Raw genomic sequence first — 17,775 nt, forward strand, 5'->3', positions numbered from 1 at the left:
AAGTTTCACAGATTAGGTAATTTGATCTGGTGTGAACTGGAATGACGTATTTATTAACACCAAAAAGAATTTCAATTCAGAAGTCACATAGATTCAAATCATCTGGATGACTGTTTCAACAACCACACCCTCATATCTGGTGACATTAACTCCAGAACAGCTGTTCAGCAGCACTGCTTTTGAAGTCTTCCAGTTTAAATTTGCATTTCCTTATACTCATCTGTCCTGTCCCAATGATAACAGTGCACTCATTTGAATACACCAGTTTTTTAAAAAAATAGATCACCACAGGAAGACTGAAGAGAGGGTCAGTCAGACAGACTATCTGCCTGCTACTATTCTCAAGTCTTTTGCTTCCCCTTCCTCTGACAGATTGGGCAACAAGAGTCTCCATCTTTCCCCATTATAGCAAGAGTGAGAAGTCTATTCAGGCTATCTACTTATTTAATTCTAAGCTTTAGGCAGTCAGTCTTTGGCCTTTTTCAAAGTGGTCCTGTTCACTGAACACAGGATGCTTCACTCCTTCCTTAACAGAAGTGAAGGAAGATTTTTTCACCAGGTGCTCTGTCTCTCTAACTTGCTGCTGAGTGCTGGTTTTACCCTTCCTCTTAGTGCATATATATATTTGCAGATCCAAAAACCCTTGAAGCCTTTAACTCTTATCTCTTCCTGTAAGCATTCAGCTACAATTTCCATCCCCGAAGTGTCTCTTTACCTCAGCCAGGCTGGATCCCTCCATGAGGAAGACAAAGTTACAGTTAATGTTACTTTACAGACTGCTCAACTCCTGCAGATACTCATCAAGGCACAAAGGACGGACATTATCAAAATAGTAAGATTCTAAGTGAAGGATCTCAGCATAAAGCTGTTCACAAACCTGTGTATAACCAGTGCCACTGTCTTATGAATTTTGAAGCAGCTCAGGTCAAAACATTCACCTTAGACAGACACACAGCCTCTGCATGTATCCCTAGTGAACATCCTCCTAAGATGCATTTTTCCCCAAGGTCTTATCCAATGGGTTTTCCCACTCACCCACCAGTATCTCCTCCAGTTGACTTCACCACTTTATGCATCAGGAGAGGCTCTGTCTTTTCTTTACCTTGCTTGCTCTTTTAGTGGGTGGAAAGTTATTCCAAATACAATTCAAATTACAGGTTTGGACAAAGATCATCGGAATCTCTTTATACTACCCTATACTACTATGACCAATAGCTAAGATAGGGTTTCATATCCTCATGAACACATTCCATGTCTAAAGCTTCAAGTCTGAGTCTTCTCTACCCTGATCTGTTCGGACTGAATTGTTTGCCTGTAACTGAAAGCATTAAACATACTTACTTCGTTAACTCACACCAGCATTTTTAGTTTTGTTCATTCCTATTATTGTGTCTTGCTCCCTGCCATCTGTACTTTAACAGTCATACTCCATCGGTAGACACTCTCATCCCAGTTCATCTACATCAACTTTCCTCATTCTTTCTTAAATTTGTCCTTGGCACACAAATCCTGTTCTGAGAGTAATAAGACTCCTTCAGTGTGTAGCTGTGGTTATACTAGACCAGCTCTTCTTCTTTGTCTGATGCCTTGGTCTGATTTCAGATTCCCCTGGCTGAGGAAGCAGGAAGAGAAAGGCAGTTCATCAACTTCTGTCTGTCACATGATGCCTCTTCTCAAACAAGTCACATATCAGAACATCAAATCATGTTATTTTTGTACATAGAGTGCTCTCTGTTGTGAACTACGTAGCTTCTGATATATAACTAGCCCCCTACACTTCTCTGCACCAGTACTGTGGATCCTTATGGCAACACTCTGTTCTTCAGAACTCTGAAGACTTTTTACCTTGCAACAGGCCTGCAATCTCCCTTAGAAATCATGATTGTCAAAGTGACAAGGAGTCCTTTACTTCCAGCACAGCTGAAAAGGCATTCTGCCATCTGTTCATCCTCAAAGGATACTACTCTTGGCTGGAGCTCCATTAGATTGTTGTTCTTGCCTGGGCAGACAATATTTGCCCATTTAATGCCAGGCCTCACTAGTCTCTTGCACCCACCAAGTGGCCCTTTTCCAGATATGGGATAATTTCCGCTTTTGGAATGGCTCAGTAAATCCTCTAACTTGTCTCCATCAGATGTTTTGGCTCTAGGTGGCAACTGAATATAACTTCTTAACTCTGCTCAAGTACCTTTTGGCCACTCTTAAGACTTGTACATATATGGTGACCAGACAGCCCAAAAGTCTCTTAAATTTCTTCTGCTTTACAAAAGTTTAAAAACAAACAAACCTGTCCTGCTACATGCAGCTTGAACACTCTAGCATATCTACCAAGCAAGACCTCAGAAGTTAAACACAGATTCCACACACACAAGCAGATTTTAAGCCACTTCAATATACCTTCTATCAGTACAAGGTATAAAACACATTCTCCTCAGCAATCAAATAAAAATCAAATTAAAAAATGATTAACTACCAATTGACCAGCAGTTAAACACAGTGTTGCATTTGTGCCAGAGCTAATTAATCCGTTAGCGCTGTGGTTAGTACTTCCTGTTAGCCGCCCAAACAACCAAGAGAAGTGAAACTTCATAATCATGCCTCAATGAGGAAATGCTGATTCACAGTACCAACCATTTTATTTCTCCCTCTTACTGTTCTAAGTTCTTTACTACTAAGTTCTTTAGCGTATCAAGCTGATTACATGCTACTCCTCTTGACTGCCATGCATGCATAGTGATTTTAAGCCTTTAGAGATAAGGCTTGTAAATTTTAAGCCATAGAGATTCAAGTCTTTACATTCTTCTGGCTTATTTTTAGGGTTTATTTTGGCAGACATTTGTATTATTTATTCTCATCATCATCCTTGATCCCACACTGTAATTTATAATCACTACACTCACCTTCTTTTTCAGTGTATATGTTCCATTATAGTTTCTCTGCTATAGGCCCTAACTCCCACCTTGTGTTATTTGTATTCTGAAAAAAATGTTTTTTTTAATCTTCTTTAGTTATTTGACAATACTTGCTGCAGGAATGAAGTTTAAAAAAGAAGAAAATCATGGATACTGTTTTATACAAACCAGAAAACCGAAAGACTTAATCCTACCCAGGCTATACTTATATACAATCTTTGGAAGGAAAGCCTAGCAACCATGCACAGCCACACTGAAAGAGAGAAGAATCTATAGAAATTGATCCAATTATAGGAGGATTCAAATAACATAGAAATCACTGTAAATAATGTTGTAAATTAAATATGACCAAATAATTTGCTGCACCATTTGTGACTGCATTTTTCTGCTTGAGAAAAGGGTGTGCTTAATCTGTTTTTCCTGTGTCACTAGGTAACTAACTGTGTAAAGATAAAGAACCTGGAGAAATACATAATCCCAACAGCTCGCTTGCCTCCAAATCAATTCATTCAGACAAGATTTTAACTTCCTGTTAACACTTTTTTTTTTGTTAAACTTCACAGGGAGAACTGAAATGACCAAGCTTTTTTAAACTGCATAAAGATTTGTGTTCTTAGAGTTTGAAATATTTCCACCAACAGTACTAGAGATAATAAAAAGCAGATGTGTTCTCTTTTCAGACATCTTTACACTGGAAAATCCAGCTAATCATGAATCATGCATGTGAACCCTCTCTAGCTGATTTCTATGGTGATCTATCTGTATACATGTGAAAATCACTGTGGTTTGCTTTATTTACCTTTTCCAATGACAGAGTCATTTTACCATGAAGAGTACTGATTTAATCTATCTGCAAAAGTTTAGTGATCCTGCAAAGGAGCACTAAATTGTATCTCCAGGAAAAAAGTAATGGAAAAATACGCTTAACTTTCATTCTGCCTTGATTCACAGAAACAAGCCACTCCAATGTGTGTTTTGGTCCAGAGTAGAAACACCAGAATATCCACTATGCTCACTCCTCTGTGTCAGTATAAAAATTGACTGGACAAAAACAATAAAGTTTGTAGGAGCTGTTACAAGTTGTGGGTTATACTGCAATTTTGTTCTGTGCAGTTCTGGGGGGAGTATGTGTTCTGTAATCACTTCTCCAGTGTAGCCACGTGTGCAGCAGTAATACTGCATGAAACAGCAGAGTATTTTTTGTCCAGGAGCTTTGTGAATAAGCAGCCATAAAGTGGGGGTAGGGCTGAGAAAAACATTGTTCTGCTTATACCCTGCCTTGCAGCAAAGAAAGCTGGAAGAATGTTTGAGCAAGAGTGCAAAGCACATGGCAAACATGGGGTTTTGAAATAACAGGCTTTTACCTCTGAAGAGCTAAAGTTCAGTTAACATCACGAACATTTTATGTCCATATGAACACAATATTCATTTTTTAAAAAACTATTAAAAAAGCTCTTGGTAGTCAGGACATTATGGTAGTAGGCACTGTACTCCATCTTTGCAATCCTGATCTAGTCTGCAGATAATGCAAGGCAGCCTAATCTGTACACTCTTCTTCCAAGTATCTTTTGGGACTAATGTGGCACTGTAGGTATGTGCTGGTCTGCCCTGAGATTTATGTAAAAATAATTTTGCACTTGCTTTGGTTATCTACCTTACTGAGCAATAAATTCACAGGAGAAATACTTGAAGAGGTTCCAACCCAAATCCTCAGACAAAGGTGGAGGAAAAAGGATTCAGTAACTGGCAAGAAAACTTCCTTTAGGGACAAGACTTACGCAAATCTTTTAGGGGCTTCTAATAATTCCCCAATTATAAATGCCACGTCAAATTATCAGTTCTTTGAAGTCAGTGGTAACTGAGCCAAATATCATGAAACAGAAAGGTTGAGTTTTGGGAGCAACATCAAATTCTTCTCCTTAAGATGGAAAGACCTAAATTCTTCTTTATTATAAACGAACAGATATAATAACCAGAAAACACACAGGTATAATTAATCCAATACAAGCACTTGGAAGAACAAATCTATATATACCAATATTACTATGTACATCTGAGTACAAGATTTTGTCTTTTTTTTTTAATTATTGCTTTAAAGTAGGCATTTTTTAAAGAATTCTTTATTCAAGTAACTCTTATAGTTACATTAACTCATAGAGATATTTCCTAAATGTATGCCCTGTAAAATATTTTCTTAGTCTGTAAGTGAGACCACTTCAGCACAAATAATCTACTGCCAGGCCGCATATCACCTATTCTGAAGAATGGATGCATTCCAACAATGAATTAATTCCCCAAGCACTTACATTTGAAGTATTACCTGTAACAGTAAGTCTGATGCACAAGCCAGAACAAACAGCTTGATTAGCAGAAGCAGCAGTAAAACAAAACCCCCAACAAAACAACTCTCTCTTTTGCCAGTTGTAAACTGAACTGAAGCCGTGAAGAAACATTAAACAGAAAAAAGTTATCTATAGCAAAATCTAATAACGTTGAATATATCATGTTATATATCATGTTATAAAACATGATAAACTTGCTACAAAGTGTACTTATCTGCATAACTATACACTTTTTAAGTATTAAAAGGGGATGCTGTGCAAGAATGGCAGAACTGATATGATAATCCTAATATATTCCCAAACTCAGTAACAATAAAAATGAAAAATAAAAACAAAAGAAGAAAACAAACAATAAAATCCTAGAAACTCAAGAGCAATATTGGTAATGCATGCATGGAGGCACCATAAGGAAAATTCTCTCCCTCTTTCATGTTTTTTTTTTCCTCTAAACATGAATGTTCATTACTATTATATCTCTTATGCTGTTACACTGCTTTGTGTTTTTAAAAAGAAATCTGAGGTGACATTTTCTATTATTTTGTTAAAGTCAGGAATGCCTAATCATGTATTTCCCACTTCTCATACCCTGTTCCTATTTCCTCGCCCCTAGTAATACGTCCCAAACACACCTACATTCTACAAATGTGCACGGGTTATCGAGGACTTATTTTCAACATGAAATATTTTTAAGGTGTTGCTCCATTTTTGATACAGACCATACACACTTCTGCACAGCTCCATATGTGGAAGTTACTTTCCTAAATTATCTTTCGACGTTTATTTTCAATTGCCCTTTTTTTCATACACAGAATATTTAAGTTGTAGACAACTTCTAATGCATAAACAAAAACAGCTGTAAAAATCTGCGTTTGCGTAAGCTGGGGTTTCAGCTTCACAAATGTGAATATAGATTAAAAAAAAAAAAAAAACAAAAACGAAAACCAAGAGAGGTCTGCTTAAATTTCAACCCATAAACAGAGTGAATTATTTTTAGAGACATTTAAGAGGCTTGAAATGAGCACTTTCCCTTATTTGGTGATTCTGTCTAAAATGCAGCACAAAACTCAAGATTCCTGGCAGGCCATCCTGTATCAAGTTTCATGTTTTCTGGGATTTCCCTAAGATCAGAGGCATACAATGCTTTCTGCTTTACTGATCAAAAGGAATCTCAAGAATGGGAGCTCTGAAGGCATCAGTTTGCTTAACAGCGATTTTATGACAGAGCTGCAATTTAGATATTAGGAGCAGACAGAAAGTAGTAAATAAGAACTAACAATGGAAGTGGACTACTGTCAATAGATGTGAACGTATGCATAGTTCAGAGTCATAAAATATCCAAACTTACCACAGAGAAGTTAAGAAAAAGATATGATAGCATATATCCTTTCTAAATAGCAATACATAATACTAATGGGCATTGACTGAAGAGAGAGATTTCACACATGCTCTCTGAAGGCTTTGTACCCCAGCCATGCTAAAAGAGGAAGACCAGCAATTGGTGAAATGGGTCCTTGTTTACAGTATAGCACCTTACATGAAGAAATAGGGAGCTGGCATCTCATTTTGAACAAGCTGTTCTTTTTTTTGTTTGTTTGTTTGTAAAGATTTTAAACAATCCTCCAGCAGTTAGTGGACTACAAACTGCCATGAGAACTTGGCCTGTTGTTCAAATGTATATATTTACATTTTCAGAGAAAAATCCTATGGTTTAAGCAGAAACCTGCAGAAGCTCCCAAACTCACTTTACTGGCAGAAAGCAAGCTTTGCATAGCAGGAGAAAGTCCCTGCACGATTGCAATGGCAGCCGTGAGGTAAACACTGCATAAAAAAGGTGGAGACAGGCAGTAGAAGAGAGGAGGAGATTCTGATTTTCTCATTTCCTCATAAACTCTACTGAAGTCTCATTTACTTAGTGCTACCTGAAAGAACAGTATTTGTTCAACTACAGAAAATCTGTTCTAAGATTTTTAAAATAATAATACTTGCTTTATCAAGATATAATTAGAAACACAGGAGCAGGATTCAAATGAATATCAAATAAACTATTAAGCACATGGATGAAGCTTTCTATGGCTATGAGTTTTAAGAAACTCTTAGCCTTTGACAGAGATTTCAGTAGAAGCAGGTCTGGACCCTACTTCTATATATATAAAGAAATAACACATTCTATTCCTATTGCAGGTTATATAAAAGAAAAGCCTACTGATTAGCTTCCCCTTGCCCAAGTCTGTAACCTCTCCCTTCAACTGATTTGAGGGACCAGCATTATTCCTGTGTGATGAATCATAAAACAAATAACATGCAAACTATGAGAGGCTGCTAACATAATTTCACAAAATGATCACTGTAATTTATCTTATCGGATTAATCCATGTCCATTGCTTTAAGTTTGGCTGTATACCTCCAATTCTGATATTAAAGCCTAAATCCTACAAAACTCCCAGATTTTTTTTAAATCTCTATCATGTTATGTGCAGAACCAAACAAAACCTGTTAGAGTTCATGTTATTCATTTGACTCACCACAAATAAACAAGAATCTCAAAGTCCAGGTCAAAATAGTAATAAAGTACTCTCTAACTTCACTGAAGTGTATGTATCATGTATTTTTATAGCATGTTAATTAATTGCATTTGAGGATTCCCATGTACACGATTTAAATATTTCAAACCAGTATTTTTTTAAATGCCACAGTAAAAAGATTTTTAGCAACTTTTATTTAGCAACAATTATTTTTAATTCTATAAAATTAAATTCTGATTTTGTCAAAGAAGTTTTTGTCTCAGCACATAAGACTTCACCAAAAGCTCAATGAAAACAACTTTCCTTCAGTCTCTCACAAAGGAAAAGGACTATATACAAAAAGATCTGCAGCACCTTAGATCCCATGATACTTGATTTTTAGATGTCTGACAAATGCAGAACCCAGTATTAGGTGTACAGATATTGTAAGTAGTACAATAGAAGAGTTTAGACTTTTAGAATAAGATTCAAGCCTACGAGAATGTACTAGCAGCACTAATCAAAACAGGAACAGTGCAGCAAGGAAAATGCCTTAAATTCCTGCACACTAGGCATCTCATAAAAAAAAGAAAAAAAATAAAAAAAAAAATAAAATGAGCATTTGTATCTGCTTAAGTCTAAACCCTAAATTCTTTATCGGTATTAGGACTCTCTATCTTTATTTTCAAGGAACTGAAAAACAGTAAAGTCAATTCTCTGTGCCACTCCCCCTCCTTCTTTGTAACCATTTAGAGTTCTCCTCTAATATGCAGGAAGCTAGATTTCCAACCTCTGCTGAAGTCATTCAACTTATATCCTCCCAGAAGACTCCCTTAATATAAAACTACATATTTTCTTTCAAAATAAACTAAAAAACTCAATAGATTTTTAATCTGCATTTTTAAAACACAGCCAGAAGAGAAGATGGCAATAGTATTGTCAATCCATGTACACACGGAGTCTAAGGTTTGTAACACTCAGCCAAAAGCTGGAGACTTCGATTCAGTTTCTTAGTGTCAGTGAATTCAGCATCGTATCTCACATCAAAGAAGTGCTGTAAGCTGATCTTGGGGGAAGTCACTCTTGTTTTAATGTTCCAGCTTTGCTAGAACTAGGCAGAGAATTCAAGATACATTGGGCCAGGAAGAGTGCAAGTAGCAACACGACACTTAACAAAGCCCATTATCTAGCACACTCACCTAAAAAAAAATGGGAGCCTGGATTCCATTCCCAAGAATGTTTTTGTATTTTATCCAAATTATTTATCGTGGTGATTAAGGCACTCTCCTAGGAGATGAGCCAAGGACTCGAATCCCTTCAGTGAGGGTGGAGAATTGAACTTAGGCTTAGGCTTCCTCACTTCCTAAACAAGACCTCTAACGAGCGAGGCAAAATATACCTCCTCAGGGATATTTTTAAAGATGACTAAGAGCCTCAGCTGCATTTTTCAATCCTTTTGTGTTTATCTTAACCATGCTCTGAGAACAGCTATTAAGAGTTCTTCAGAGCTACTTTCTACATACTAATTAGGTATAGTAGCCTTGGGTGCCGCACTGCGCCTTTTTGTAAAGAAATGGCCTATCCTAGATACCTAAGATGGTATACATCTATCCACTTGAGGATCTTAAATATAAGGAAGCACCAACTGAATTAAGGCAGCTGTAATTTTCAACAAATAATCATAGGTGTACGGATCTAAATTTTATCCAAATTCTGCCTCACGTCCCCAAATCCTTCCTTGCATTTAGCTTCAGATAAAATTGTCTAAAATTTTGTATAGAGAAAGCTGACACTTTCTTTCAAAGTAACAATCAAACATGTGAGGTATGGGAAGCACACTGCCTTATATCACAGGCTACATGTAGTGTTTTATCACAAACCATCTAGCCCCATCAATCATTTCTCTCCACTAACAATCAGTCCCATTTTCCCATTGAATTCTGTACTGGAAGTTAAGTGTTTAATACTAGAGAAAAAGAACATACTTGTTTTGTCCAATTGTTTCAAAATCCTTTACAATAATCGTCAGGGAAGATGAATTATCCAGAGCAATTCCTTTCAAGTCAAATTCGAGAATCTGAACAAAGAAACGGAGCAACAACAAGCCATGATTACAAATTGAATGTAAATAATTAACAGAAGTAGCATGTAATGAAATTATTCAGCAAAAATTTTGCTTTTACTGAGAGACAGACCAGACTAGCTTACATTTGCAAAAGCACAATGAACAATCTTGGAACATGCTCATAAAACATTCTCGATTTGGCATTTAGTAGTGGCAATAACAAAAAAAGACTGAGGATGTTTAATACTGATCCATTACTACATTTGTAGTTGCACTTCCTCTTAACATGAGTATTTCATTTTCATTCATAAGATCTAATACTATTCCTATTGCAATATTGGTCAAAAGTCAGCTGCTCTTGAATTCAGTCACATATTTTGTAGGTTTCGTTTCTTTGTATAAATAGTTATAAAACATAACAACAATCTTCAGTTTTCATTTCTAGTTGTGAAGAAGAGTACTAAGAAAACTCTTTCTCTTAGAAAAATGTTACTGAGGATGCAAATTATGACCACGTCTACCAACCATTCACGAGGAACTTCAATACATTATTCATCCTGATGTGATGAGTTCTATTCTTAGTATATAATAAAGGATCCAGTTACGTTTCCATAAATGTGCCTCTACAACACTTGAGTATCATTTGGTCCAAAATGAGTGGAGAAAAAAAAGCCACAAACGAAACAGATATCCATCTACTTTTACTTGAAATGTTACATAATGAATTGTGATACATAGCACAAGATGAATCCACTCAAGTTTTTTTCATGCATTTACAGACACCTTCACTATCACCAACTTTTGTTTCCAATAGTCACAATTGCAGCAATTGACTTACCATTTTTTTAAAAAAGTATTTTGTATTATAAAAGATCAAGAGTTGACAAAAAAATTACCTCATTCCAAACAGGATTGAGTTCACTGTCAATTTTCTTTGTTTTCTTTTTCTCATCTGCAAACACAAATAAAGTGTGATAATCTGCTTTTAGTAAAGCTTTACAAAAAAAAAAAAAAAGAAAGAAAATCATTTCTCTTTTCAAAAAAAAACCTGAACTTTAAACCAAATATTCAAATTCTTTTGTCTCGTCCACCAGTTGCAGATTTTGCAGTCAAAACTTCCTTTGGCCAATTTTAGTAGTTTTTGAGGCATTTTATTCTGTTTTGTTTAAGAATACCTATATGCATCCCCAAAAAGCAAATTAATTTTTAGTTACCTCAAACCTTTTATGGCCTTTTACTGCATCTTCAGTACCAATGAAAAAGAACAGATTAAAAGGCTCGGAGACACCAAACCCAACAGTAACATTAGAGTATTGAACTTCAGTAGTGAAGATAATTCATTCTGTATTATTCATATCTGGGTTACCAAATATTTGCATATTTCATATCTAAAATAACATCACTTAAGAATATAAGAATTAATGATTAAATATCAGTATTTTCTGTTTTAAATGAGCAAGTATTAGCAGGACAAAAATATGCACAGAAAAAGAAATGTAGCCTTTCTCAAAAAAGTGGTTTCCAGAGATCATATATGAAGATGTATCACTTCACTGACTTTTACCATAGCCTACAAATTACAGATCTTCCACCATTCACGATACGGTCAACAAATCATGGACAGGGTAAATTACACATGCTGTGGCATTTCAATCCAAGTTCCTTCTCCTGAAAGGAATAAACACAACTTAAGAGAGTAGTAACAACTTCAGTGTTGCAAAGGGCCTCTGCAGGCTCCCATCACCTACATGTATCCTCAAAGTGAAACGGAATTCCAGAGTTACAACAGGTTTAAAGTAACATCTGATGACTTTATTTTTAATGTTTAATTGAACCATACATAAACCATAAACACCTCCAACAGAAAAAGTGTCTTGACACAACACTTAGCAGCACAGAAGAACACTGGCAAACAAGCAGGTCTCTAAACAAATATCATATATCAGTAACAACGTATGCGTAGATTTAAGTAAGATCAGTAAGCTAACTGCTGATATATTACATGGACAGTCAGTACAAGAAGGCTGGGGGTTCAGGCACATTCCTTGCATTTAAGAAATACAATAAAGGTAAGAGCACTTTTATTATTTCCAAGTTATGATTATACTTTGCCAGAAAAACTTTGTAGAGGTCCATGAAGCAACAGTAAAGATATGCCACATGGGCAAGTCAGTACACACACTATTTAAGCAGTACACTGTGGTGGCTCTTTCTATTGGACGAATTGGATGAATGGTATGTACTGAAGGAAAGGGAAAAAAACAGCCCATACTGCAGTTTGCGAGAACTGAGTCACACTTCTGTAACAGCAATTGTCTACAATTTATACAGGATATTGACTCACAGCATACCACAGAGGAAAGAACATTCATAACCTACCATGCTGCAGACTCACATTTTGCAGAAGAACGAATCACCATGCTATTAAGATAAGTTCAACTTCATGTATCATAGTAAGAGACAAAGCATTTCTGAATGTGAATTTCCTTGAGTATCTGGGGTTTGACACTGTTACTCCATGTCCTCCTACAAATAGGAGCTAAGAATCACAGAAAACTATGTTCTCAGTGCTAGTGGAAAGTAGGAACAGTTGCAGCTGTTTATAAAGGTCATAGTGAATCACAGACTTGAGCCTGCAGGAACTGATGGATAAAGGGTCTATGACCCCTGCCTAAGCTCAACTAACTCTGTAACATAGGAAAGACACGGCTTAAACAGAGGCCAAGACAATTCCTGACAAGTAGTAAGATTTTCCACTCTAGACTATGTTTTCAAAAAAACAAAAGAGAAAGATTTACAATTCCATTATAATAGGCATATTCTAGACAATGGTAAGAAAAATCATTCTGTGTTAGGCATTTGTGCAAAAATGAAAAACACTGGGAAGTGAGCATTATCACCTAGAATAGTCCTAACTGAGATTTAAAGGGGTATCACATTCCAGTTCACTAAATGCCCACAGAACACCTCTTAATGAAGAATTAAGATCACACAGTGGTGGCAAATGCAGGTTGTAGCTAACAGGTAGACCTCTGAAAACCAGGAAATGAAAGCTAGGATAATTTAAAACTTTGGAAAAAATAAAATACAAATTTAGTAAACAAATACTCTCCAAAAATTTTGTATTCCACACACAGGAAGATGAGTTAACATTGTTACATACCACTACAAGCCTGCTGGAAAATCATTATATTAAGCACAAACGGAAAAAAAAAATGTTAATCAGCATGGCCTAACCAAATTGAATGACATTTCACATCAGTTTTTAGTGCATAAAATCAAATGACACAGCCAAAGGGAATGATCAAAGCACTAAGCAACTTAGTATTGACAGCAAGTATCAGCAGTGATAGCAACTTTTACATCCAAAGACAAGAATCTTACAGATTTTTCTAAAGTTTGGTATATCTGACATGCCAAAAGAATTCTACTGACTTAACCATTACCACTTAGTGCTTTTCCAGCAAATGGTAACATTATTTCTTATTAATTTGACTACTAATTTGTCTCACATAAAGTGATGAAAAACTCAAAATCCTGCAGTAACAGTTCCTAGCTCCAGACAGCAAAAATAGTTTACTATGGAGGCGTAGTTCTCTTTGAACAATGAATTGTTTTTAAAGTAAATAAAAGTAAAGCTCCAGCCCATAGGACTGATAATAAAAGTATAAAAAGTCAAACACTTGCACAAAAAAAAAAATCTATTATAAACAAAATATCACAATGGAAACTGTTGTGCATTTCCTCATAGTATGTACTTAACTTACATTACTATATTAATTGCACTAACTGTAGTTAGTCTCTAAGTTATATAAATACCGATGAACTCTGTTCTGTAAACAGATAAAACGGTACTAACACGTTATTAATATATAAAGTGTTGGCAGGGTCATTTATACACTAATATACGTAGGATCATGGTCTTTTTTCTCTCACAGTATGGCTGTAAATGTCTAATCCTGAGAGATATTGAGTATTTCAATTGAGGTCTTAAATTACTGAACCTGTCATCAGCAAAACCCACGTAAGTTAAAGTTTAAAAAAAGCTAATGAAGAAAACACTGTTCAATGAAATGTGAACTTCCATACCAGTTTTCTGTCAAGTGAGTGGAGTCCTGTACTGTAGGATTTCTCCAAAAATACACTGTAGTGCAAGAATATAAATATGTACTGCAGGGCTAGGGCCAAAGCCCTGCAAATGCCTGTTTATTCTGAATTTTCCCCAGCCTGTGAAATGGATTTAAGTCTTATCAATGTAAAAAAAAATAAAAAGTCTAAGTTCAACATATGCCAGATATGATCTCTAATTCCTTGCACTTGCAGCCAGGCACTCCAACTACAAACTAAATCAGAGCTCCTCAATAGTTGTCAAGAGTCTGACATTTTCTGGACACATTAAACCACTCTGTCCAGAAAGCAAAAAATCTAAGCCATTGTATGTAGTATAACCATGGGGGCGGGTAGGGGGGAAGTGGCAGGTATAATGGGATACTAAGTGTTCTACTAGAAAACTGTCATAATCATGAAATTGTATTTAAAACAATGGTTAAGCACTTTTGCGAACACCAACAGTCCTAGTTATAATACATAACAGATAATATGAATTCAGTCCTTTAAAGTCTGTTGCATGATTCGTGTGTTAGGACAACTGCAGGACATAGAAACAAATCCAGCCATGTAAAAGCAAAAAAATCCGTAAATTTACTAGGTAACTGACTTGCATTATAGCATGCAATATGAACAAAAGAGAGGGAGGAATTAAATTATCTCTGAAATGTACCAGAAAAGAGCTAAGATTTGAAAAGACAGTATACTGAATCAGTGAAGATTCAACAGAAGTGAAGTCATAAACCAACTCCAGCCCTCAGCAAAATGTCATGATTTCAGATTTGATTTCTGGAAGTGACAAGTCCTTGCAATGGTCTTCCTTATCTTGGAAATACAACTTCCATTTCTGCCTACACTTTTAGAAATTACATTCCCAGGAATTAACATAACTAATTGTCACAGTTCAGTTTAATGGATTACATGATCCAAAATTTCTTGGAGGTTTCTGCAGCTTAAAGACAAATCAGTATGTGAAATTAAGTCCCTTTAGTCCATCCAAGAGAGGAATAATGACAACAAAAATCAAGTAGAGAACATAGAGCAGAAAAAAAATTAAGTTAATCTTTAATACCAAAATTAAAAGTGGATTTAACTATGCAGCTTGGTTTGGGCTTTTAAAGTAAATGGCTAATCCTTTGCAGAAGCTTACAAAATGTGGTTCTTGCAATAGAAGCACTGCTGTCCTGAAAAGAAAGTTTTCCCTACCAACACCCTCCATATAGTTCAAACTTCATCCAGGTAACTCCTGCCTTTCTTATAAAAATCTCTCCTAACATTACATCAAATCTAACTTTATGAAAACACTATTATAAATTTTCAAATACTTACATACCACACTATCCTAAAGAAAACCTCCTTACTGAGTACATTTATGACAGTTTTCCTTACCTTTAAAAATAACAGAAACAATAGGATCTGGTTTCCCAAACTTGGTTTTAGGGATATTGGTAGCAGATTCCACAATCACCCGAAGCATTGTCTCCAGTCTTGACTAAACATCTGTTGTTACCAAAGAAATTCAAGGAAGTCTTAAGTTTCAGACTCTAACTTCTGGACTGAAACGCTAGCAGGAAGAGGAGGCAGGGAATAGCTGGTTTATAGTAAAGAAGGATTATGGGTGGATCTATGACGGACTAACTATTGAAGGCTATGTTTAAAAAAAAAAAGGCTCTGACTAGCAAAATCCAGTAACAGAAATGGCACAGTGCAAAAACTGATGCAGGATTTTTTTTTTTGTTGTTGCTTTTATTCTTAATCTGTAGTATATGGCTCTCATTAGTAACCACAGCAAGAGAAGTATAAACATAAGCAGTATAATTTAAGTGTAATCCCAGCAGTCAAGATGCATCACAGTCGTCAGTATTAAACTTACTGATATCTCATACTTTTTTCTTCTCCATTTTTAGAACTTCATTGTCTGTAAATGTTTTTAGCCTGCCTCCGTGTCTGTCTTCAATCAAGAAATACCTACGATCTTGAAACTGGTTTAAGTGCTCCACCTTCAGTTGTAATCAGGAATAGCCACGCATTAAACAGCAAATACAGCATGTTAAATGCAGAAACTAGTATTCAGTGCATCTCTCGAGAATGAATGATTTATATATGCAAAAATAAAAATGTAAAAAAGTTAAGCAAATATGTGCAAATAATGAAGAGATAAGACCTTGTGCATTGCTTATAGGCCTATAAGTATTTCCTCTAACTAACAAATACCAGGATTAAAATATACTAAAACAAAACATGGAACTTACGTGGTAAGAGTACAAAGAGTGAGTTCTTATGTGTTAACTACCCCATCTTCAGCTTTACAGCAGTGTTTCCAAACCTGCGATCTATAGACTAGATGCAAAACACCAGGTGGTGCATACTGCTACTATAAAATATTTTTTAAGTAGAAGTGAAAGGGGAGAGCAACAAGATGGAGCAAAATGAGTCATACACATTCAAAGTTCAGCCTAATTTCTGTTTGGTTACACACAAAAACTACTGAACTAACGGTGCTCTGCATGACCCTGGCTTACTACATTTTAAGACAAAATGGGTCAGGCTTCTTTAAAATTATTCGATTTTATGTAGTTGGGGAAGAGGACTGCAGAGGAAGAAAAGGCAACCCAAAGCTGAACCACAGAAGGAGCTAGGAAGACAACGCGGAGGCCATTACACAGAGAAGACCCAGAAGACCTGGCCGACATCCTTCCTCCCTCGTCCCTGTCCTGGACGAGTCTTCAGCCACTGTAACTCCCAGCGCCACCAGTGCCACAAGCAGAGCTGGCAGCCTCAGCCGCCCGGCAGCTCCTTACCTCCGCGCCGAAAGAGCGACCGAGCGCGAGCCTCGTGCGAGGCGACGCGAAGCACCGCCTAGGAAGTGACTCGAGGCGGCGCTCACCTGCCACCACCCCTCGCTTTGCAACCGCCATTTGACGCCCAAATGGCAACCCCCTTCGAGGGGAAAGATGCTTACGGCCTCGTAAAGGGCAAACGAGCCCTGTGCCACCCCTCAGAAACGCCTCAACTGTCTGCACAGGGCCAAGAAAGCACCTCCGCCACGCCGCGGGAGGCGGGCGAGAGCCACCCTCGCCTCGCCTCGCCTCGGCCGCTCGCGAGCACGTGCCGCGCCCGGGCGGGGCGGGGGGAGCCAGAAGGAAAGACCCAGCCTATTGGCTAGGCAGGGTCGGCGGCCAATGGCCGCGGCGCGCGCCGGACCACGCCAGCCAATGGGGCGCCTCCTCTCAGCGGAGAACGCAGCGGCGCCCTGCCGGCCGTTAACGGCAGCCCAACGGCCAACGGTCCCCCCACCCCCCCGCCGACTCCCCCTTCCTTCTCGCTCATCCTCCCTTTCGTCGTCGCCGCAGAAGCAGAAAGCGCAAAAGCCTGCTTTGCCCCCCCACCCCGCGCCTTTTTCGACCCAGCGGAGACACTGTAGCCGTCGCCGTGACGGTGACGTGCGGGGCGGAAGTGACGACGCTCGCGCCGCGGGATTCAAACTCCCGGAAGCAGGGTAGGGCCGGGTGCGAGTGGCGCCGCTACCGCTGCCGCCGGGTAGGGCCCTTCGGCGGGAGCCTCCGGGCTTCGGCCGCCCCGGGGCCGCGCGAGCCGAGCCGAGCCCCCTGCGGCTGCTTCCCCTCTCAGCAGCCCTCGGAGAGGGCCGCCCCGCGGCCGGCCGCTGTTTCAGCGGGCGCTGCCGCCGCCCCAGGGGAGCCGCGGGGCCCGGCGGGCCCTCCGCAGGGGCCGGGGGGCCTGCGCTACCCGTGTCGTATCGGAGCGGCGTGAGGAGATAGGTTCTGCTTGGCCGAGGGAAGGTGCTGCTATTCAGTAATTCTCGTGTTTGCTTCCACAGATGCTTAAAG

General features: G+C 38.1%; 1 protein-coding gene across 1 annotated transcript in view; it reads right to left on the reverse strand.

Annotated features, from left to right (window-relative positions):
• Positions 1 to 15,476, reverse strand: part of MYOF (myoferlin) — a 76,333-nt gene extending 60,857 nt beyond the window's left edge. Inside the window, exons 1-3 of the mRNA XM_062580738.1 lie at positions 15,317 to 15,476; positions 10,717 to 10,772; positions 9,741 to 9,832 (exon numbers count right to left, since the gene is read on the reverse strand). Coding sequence (XP_062436722.1) covers positions 9,741 to 9,832; positions 10,717 to 10,772; positions 15,317 to 15,404 — 236 coding nt within the window. The 5' untranslated portion in view covers positions 15,405 to 15,476. The remainder of the gene's footprint in view (positions 1 to 9,740; positions 9,833 to 10,716; positions 10,773 to 15,316) is intronic.
• Positions 15,477 to 17,775: the final 2,299 nt, after the last annotated feature.

Source organism: Rhea pennata, chromosome 7 (assembly GCF_028389875.1).
Source record: "Rhea pennata isolate bPtePen1 chromosome 7, bPtePen1.pri, whole genome shotgun sequence".
NCBI classification, from domain to species: Eukaryota; Metazoa; Chordata; class Aves; order Rheiformes; family Rheidae; genus Rhea; species Rhea pennata.